This window comes from Chinchilla lanigera, unplaced genomic scaffold (assembly GCF_000276665.1).
Source record: "Chinchilla lanigera isolate Chin_1 unplaced genomic scaffold, ChiLan1.0 scaffold00050, whole genome shotgun sequence".
In the NCBI taxonomy this organism is placed as follows: Eukaryota; Metazoa; Chordata; class Mammalia; order Rodentia; family Chinchillidae; genus Chinchilla; species Chinchilla lanigera.
In genome coordinates this window covers 15,267,554-15,274,916 of record NW_004955451.1, presented here as the reverse complement: position 1 = coordinate 15,274,916, position 7,363 = coordinate 15,267,554, and the positions used below count along the sequence as shown (strand labels likewise).

At 41.0% G+C, this 7,363-nt stretch overlaps 1 protein-coding gene across 2 annotated transcripts; it reads left to right on the top strand.

Moving 5' to 3' along the window:
- Nucleotides 1–565: 565 nt before the first annotated feature.
- Nucleotides 566–5,056, top strand: Krt10 (keratin 10, type I). Of its 2 annotated transcripts, none has more exons than XM_013519176.1 (8): nucleotides 566–1,195; nucleotides 2,048–2,130; nucleotides 2,484–2,640; nucleotides 2,730–2,891; nucleotides 2,980–3,105; nucleotides 3,315–3,532; nucleotides 3,986–4,365; nucleotides 4,689–5,056. In XM_013519176.1, exons 1-8 carry the CDS (start codon nucleotides 605–607, stop codon nucleotides 4,793–4,795), a joined length of 1,824 nt encoding a protein of 607 aa, XP_013374630.1. In that variant the 5' UTR covers nucleotides 566–604; the 3' UTR covers nucleotides 4,796–5,056. The 2 variants fall into 2 exon arrangements, with proteins under 2 accessions (XP_013374630.1, XP_005394431.1); XM_005394374.2 differs by having other exon boundaries at nucleotides 3,986–4,345; nucleotides 4,689–4,785.
- Nucleotides 5,057–7,363: the final 2,307 nt, after the last annotated feature.

Genomic DNA, 7,363 nt, shown 5'->3' with positions numbered 1-7,363 from the left:
TGATTTCCCAAATTGTGCTTTTATGGTTTTTGCTTTCTATATATGGCAACACTTAGACACAAGTAAAACTGTTTAGCATATTTTTAGTTTCTTTTGGGTTTCAGTTTTGTACGAGAGTCTTCCTTTAGTATGATTCTGGTAGATTTTATGCCATTCACTGTTCCAATTAATTAAAGCTGTTGAAAACATCAATATGAAAACAAAATCTTATTGTAACCATATCTTATAGCTAAAATTTTTCCCCAAAGGTTGCAAACATTCTGTGGAGCCCCAATTTGTGCTGAGAAAAAGAGACTTTTAGAGTTGCTCAATGTTCTTCTAAAGGTACAAAGCATCGTGAAACATATGCTCATGCGAACTCCACCCGTTTCCAATTTCAACATTGCAAATCTCCTGTTTGTTCTTAGGGCAAATTCAAAAGCACATATTGGTATTGGTTATTACCGAAGATAATTTATGCAACCATGAGCCAAAGATGCTAAGTTGGCAAAACAAAACCACACAAGTAAGCAAACCCTAACTTCTGGGCGACACGCCCTCTCAGTATATAAGGGCCTGTCACTGTCCCTGGTAGCAGGCACTCCCTGAGCTCCACAGCACCACCATGTCTGTTCGGTACACCTCGAAGCAGTACTCTTCCTCCCGCAGTGGAGGTGGAGGTGGTGGGGGATCAGCCCACAGAATCTCCAGCAGCAAAGGATCTCTTGGCGGAGGATTTAGCTCAGGGGGGTTCAGCAGTAGTTCTTTCAGCCGTGGGAGCTCTGGTGGAGGCTGCTTTGGGGGCTCCTCCGGTGGCTATGGAGGATTAGGAGGAGGTTTTGGTGGAGGTAGCTTTGGTGGAGGCTATGGAGGTGGCAGCTTTGGTGGCGGCTATGGGGGAGGCAGCTTCGGAGGAGGCAGCTTCGGTGGCGGCAGCTTCGGTGGAGGTGGCTATGGTGGAGGTGGCTATGGTGGAGGCTTTGGTGGTGGATTTGGTGGCGATGGTGGCCTTCTCTCTGGAAATGAAAAAGTAACCATGCAGAATCTCAATGACCGCCTGGCTTCCTACCTGGACAAAGTTCGGGCTCTGGAAGAATCCAACTATGAGCTGGAAGGTAAAATCAAGGAGTGGTATGAAAAGCATGGTAACTCAGGCCGGGGAGAGCCTCGCGACTACAGCAAATACTATGGTCCCATTGATGACCTTAAAAATCAGGTAAGGAGCATTTTTAAATCCAACTTTACTTATATCCATGTAACACAGACAGTTAAATCTTAAATTAAGCATAATGTGGCTTATGTTGCTTTCCTGCTTCTAAATATAATCCAGTCTCATCAAAGATAAAAATTTCTGAAGGTATGCTCCTGGCAATCTTCACCCAGCATGTTTGTTGTCTTATGGGATGGTATACTACTGAGAATATCTTAAGTTTTTATGAAACTGTAGTTAAAATCTGCTAGATCCTTTACAAATGTAGGAATATGAAGATTAAATGAATAAGAGCAAAAGATTATTGAGATTAATAACAAGCTATATTCAGAGCCAAAATGCAAGAAACATGAATTCTCCATTACGGAAATGGGGTATTGTTCGCCTCTAGAAAACTGAATTGCACCTACCAGTCCATAGGATATATACCTGGGAGTATTTATTCAAATTAAACAAAGACAGGTGTGAGTCAGTCCAAAGCTGCCTAAAATACATGAAAATTACAAAGTGTAAAGGAGGGAATGGGAATACAGCTCAATAGTGGAGCATTTGCCTACCATGTGTGAGGCCCCAGGTTCAATTCCCAGCACTGCAAAAAAGGAGGGGGCACACTTGCCGAAATACACCCATGTAATTCCAGTTAGTTTTTGGAAAGGGATAGCACAGAACTAGAAGAGTATAGAAGTTTCAAGAGAATGATTCAAATTCAAGTGTATGGTTAAGCTTGTGGTATTTTATATTCTTAATAACCCCCACCCCAAACATGGAGGGGAACAACATAAAAATGAATTCATCTATGCTATTATAAAGCCATGTCAGCAGCAGACATCTTTTAAAATAATTTATCTCTCCCTCTAGATCCTCAACCTCACAACTGACAATGCCAATATCCTGCTTCAGATTGACAATGCCAGACTGGCAGCTGATGACTTCAGGCTGAAGTAAGCTAAGAGGATGTATTACAATACTATCACAGCAAATTCATTAGTCATCTTAAACAATGACTTTGGATATGCACAATAGTATTTACATTTTCCTGAACTTATCCACAATGAATTAGCATTGGAGTTGTCTGAGAAATTTCTAATTTCAATACTACCTTTCTGGCAATCTTCAAAGGAAGAAAATGCATTTTAAAATGACTGTTAACCTTCTCTGCATTAAACCACTAATATTCCTATGTGAATTAGCACATGATCAATGTTGCCTTGATATGAAATCAACTCCATGTGTTCTTTATGGACAGTCTCAATCCAGGTACACCTGGAATTTATTTGAGTCATGTTTACTTCAGGTATGAGAACGAAGTAGCCCTGCGCCAGAGCGTGGAGGCTGACATCAACGGGCTGCGCAGGGTGCTGGACGAGCTGACCCTCACCAAGTCTGACCTGGAGATGCAGATCGAGAGCCTGAGTGAAGAGCTGCAGTACCTGAAGAAGAATCACGAAGAGGTGACACAAAATTTTATCTCCCCCAGCGAGAGATATGTTCATTGTGGGCATGGTGGTGCTATCATTAAACCTTTTTGTCCCTCAAATAGGAAATGAAAGACCTTCAAAATGTGTCCACTGGTGATGTGAACGTGGAGATGAATGCTGCCCCGGGTGTTGATCTGACTGAACTTCTGAATAATATGAGAAGCCAGTATGAGCAACTTGCTGAACAAAACCGTAAGGATGCTGAAGCCTGGTTCAATGAAAAGGTAAGTTAACTATTCATAGTAAAGACCAGGGAAGTTTCATTATCATGTCAAAATTTTCTCATCTTTTCCCCTGTTTTTAATACTGTAGAGCAAAGAACTGACTACAGAAATTGATAGCAACATTGAACAAATGTCCAGCCATAAAACTGAAATTACTGAACTGAGACGCACCATTCAAGGTCTGGAGATCGAACTACAGTCCCAACTAGCCCTGGTAGGTCTTAAGTTTCATGTTCACGCAGAGTTGGGAATATGCAAGAAAAGAACCAACAGCACAGGTATAAAGGTGCTGGGATTGGATGTTGCCATTAAATATAAAATAAATTCTACTCATTTTCCTAATTCTTCCACATGATGTTTTAGAGCTAAGATCTCACTACACTCAACTGAAGGTCGCTAAGCAACAATAAATCCTCTTTTCAGAAACAATCGCTGGAAGCTTCCTTGGCAGAAACAGAAGGACGCTACTGTGTGCAGCTTTCGCAGATTCAGAGCCAGATCTCCGCCCTGGAAGAACAGCTGCAACAGATCCGAGCTGAAACTGAGTGCCAGAACGCTGAATACCAACAGCTCCTGGACATCAAGATCCGACTGGAGAATGAAATTCAAACCTACCGCAGCCTGCTAGAAGGAGAGGGAAGGTAAAGAGCAAAACTGAAAATTTATCCCAGTTGCTTTCTTTCCATATTCTAGACAGCAAAGCCTACCGAACCTCCAGAACATGCCAGCAAGTGAGGAGAAATGTGTGCCTGGTGGTGCTGGGTGTTTGACAGAGGAGGCAGAGTATAGAATAGAGTACCCAAAACAGGCTCAGGTTCTCAAAAATTGGGCCCAAGAATGAGTCTTTGAATTGATTATGTATATAAAAACTTTTTAAAGTTTTTACACAGGTTCTCAAAAATTGGGCCCAAGAATGAGTCTTTGAATTGATTATGTATATAAAAACTTTTTAAATGATGGTTTTACACATGGCAGAGTTGTATTTGCTGAAAACATGATTTATTTCCTAAAATAATATTCTAGGGAGTGAATCACGAACTCCCAATGCTAGCAATAACCTCATATAATCTACCTCTCCCTCCATCTGATTACAGCAGCAGCCATGGTGGGGGACGCGGAGGCGGAAGTTATGGTGGCAGCCATGGAGGCAGTTCCGGTGGTGGTCATGGAGGCAGTTCCGGTGGTGGCCATGGCGGCGGCAGCTATGGCGGCCATGGAGGCAGTTCCGGTGGTGGCCATGGAGGCAGTTCCGGTGGTGGCCACGGAGGCAGTTCCGGTGGCGGCCATGGCGGTGGCTACGGCGGCAGCAGCTCCAGCGGCGGCAGTCACGGCGGTAGCCACGGTGGCAGCCATGGAGGTGGCCATGGCGGCAGCTCTGGAGGAGGCCAGAGTGGAAGCGGAGGCTTCAAGTCCTCCTCTTCTGGATCCACTGGCGAATCATCTAAGGGACCAAGGTCAGGAGAAACTAGCTGGGGTAATCAGAATCAATTTTAACTTTCTCTGGTGGTATTGTTGCTTTCTAAATTATGCAGCTGCTTTAAAAATGAAAATCTTAAAAATGGTTTTCATTTGCTTCTTTAAACAATCTATATACTCTTTGATACCAGTCTTTACAGTAAAGTGGCCTGGTCTAAATGTTACCCACAGCGTCAGTAGTGTTTGGATTTTTTTTTTTTTTAAACAACAGGAGAAGGTTGAGGATTTTCTCCTTTTTGAGAAGTTTAATATATTTTTAATTAGCAAGAATCTCTAAAAGTAGCGTAATCTAAATTCTATTTTTTTTCCTTATTCACACAGATACTAACAAAGCCAGATTGATCAAGACAATTATTGAAGAGGTGACACCTGATGGTAGAGTGCTTTCATCTATGGTTGAATCAGAAACCAAGAAACACTACTATTGAGCTGCATCAAGAGCAAAGTCGCTCTTCACCTAGACCATTAGATGTAGTCATGAAAAATGAAATGTCCAAGAAAACACTCCTATCTTAATGGTCTACGAAAACAGGTTCACCCCTTGAAAATAAGGTGTCTAAAAGGTGTTTTTTGATTTCTGTATTTCTTCTTTTCACTTTACCAGAAAGTGTTCTTTCATGGGAAAAAAAAAACTTTCTTTTCTCATTTACTAATGAATTTCAATAAACTTTTCTTACTGATGCAAACTATCTAAATTTGTCAGAATTTTTCTTCCCTTGGGCTGGGGATTTAGCTCAGCGGCAAAGCACCTGCCTGGCAAGCGCAAGGTCGTGAGTTCAGTTCCCGGTACTGGAGAAAAACCCCAAAAAAAAAAATTTTTTTTCTTTCCTTAATATTGTGGGTATGCTCAAGTCAATATGAGAAATTTCAGTTTAAAAGTGTCCAAATCCCCAATCTTACACCTTCTAGAAGGTTATGATATGTGAGAAGCCCCCCCCCTCCAGCTCTCTGGCTTTAAATTATTTCAATCCTGGAAATTTTGAAATATCTCAAATAAGACCTCAAAAAATAAAATTGGGAATTCTGCAATTTTTTATTACTTGACTTTTCACATTTGCCTGCCCTTATTTTTTCCCCAGTTACTCTATTACTTCTTCCAAATTGTCACACGGCTTAAGAGATACCTTCCAACACAAACTCAGTAAAATCATATCACAGCCAACAAAATTACTTAGTGTCTGTTCAGGCAATGCTCTATGGCCAAGGGACATTGCTAGGTCTCTGCTTTCCCTCACCTTTTCCCACTGGTCAAAACTAAAGGCCTGGTATTTTCAAGGTCAACACAGTCTCCTCCTCAGCCAGTGAAACTCCTACTGACATTACTTACCATCTTACTGTGCTAAGGAGTCCTATGAGTGCAACAGGGAGAGGGCGCCGGTAACATGTGCCCTTAAGATTGTGTTCTGTGGTGGTTTCCTGGGTTACCCATCTCTGCTTTTCTCAATACCCTTCTTGATTTGAGTTCCAGTTTTGCCCAGAATCTGAGCCCTGATTCCCATGCCATTTGATCGGGACTCCCTCTACTGGGTAGACTCTACCCTCTAAAATTAATTATAAAAGGCATATTTCACAGGGAATGGGCTTCCCTACAGCCAAGTTTCCATAACCAACTTGGCATCAAACACTACCATAGCCAGAGACGCTCCACTTCAGTTCACATGCTTCTTCATATGTGCACACTTACTTGTACCGGCCTCCCTTCTTAGGACCAGTCTTCTCTGGTCCACTGAAGTCCCATATGCCCCACTGTAAAGCCCTGAAACAGATATTGTGTATATGGTGTTTACTGGCTGCTGTTCAGAAACAGTATCTTTCCAATTATCACCTAACGCAGTTGCCCAGGTCCTGGCAATCTATTGTATTGTTCATAACCTGAGATAGCTACTCTCCTTCTTTTAAAGAAAGAAACTTGTCATATCAGTAATGCTGATGTGAGACAAATACAAATGTGTCGTATAAATGTTTTGTCTCTTCTATATATTCTGCTCTCCTCACCTCAGCCAGGATTTCCACTGGTCAGAATTCTTTATCTGACTAAAATTTATCTGACTAGAGTTCCAAGGCATTACCCTAAGTGAATGAAGCCAAATTCAAATGGCTACATCTATCCCATTTATATGACATTCCAGAAAAGATCTAGGTGGAGAGCTAGAAAACATTAGAGGTTGCCAGAAAGAGGGAGATAAAATTACCACAAAGGGACACATGAGAACTTTCTTGAATGATGTAAATATTCTGTCTTGTTTCTGGGGCTTGTTATACAACTGAATTTGTCAAAGTTAATAGAACTGTATGCAACAAAAGGGTAAATTCTACTTTATGTACGTTAAACCTCAGTAAATATTTTTTAAATGTGAAAATAAAACATGATGACTAAACATTTAGCCTTTTATTTTCTGGTTAAATGTCATCAATTTCTACTGTTCTTTTCACACCAAAAGATAAAATTTGTACTCTAAAGACTGTATAGCATGAAAATGTCTTTATTTTTTTAAAAAGGACATAATTTTGTGGTACTGGGGATCAAATCCAGGGCCTCATACATTCTGGGCAAGCACTTTACCGCTAAGCTGCAACCCCCAACCCTTGTAATGATTTTAATGGTCATATTTCCTTAATCATATTTTTAATCTACAGAACTTAGGGATTAATTAAAGTTGAACCATAGTCTATCATCACACAAGACTTGTGTACCCTGTTATGAGAAAAATAAGATTAAAAAAACATAACACACAGTCTTTAAAACAAAACTTCCTCCTGGTTCTCCTGGAATTGTATGTTAGTAGTGGGTTTGGAAATGTGGGTGAGTAATGTTTGAACAACCAGGTTGTTTACTGTGGGGAGAGATAAAGGGAGTTGGAAGGTAATTGCTACTTGACAGAAAGCCAAAAGAAATATAAAGACTCACGGCCGTGACTCCTCTCGCTGAAGAATATCCTCGCCTTTCTAAGTCCCATGTAATTTCCCTGTCAAGGTTCTTCTTCAATAATAAATCC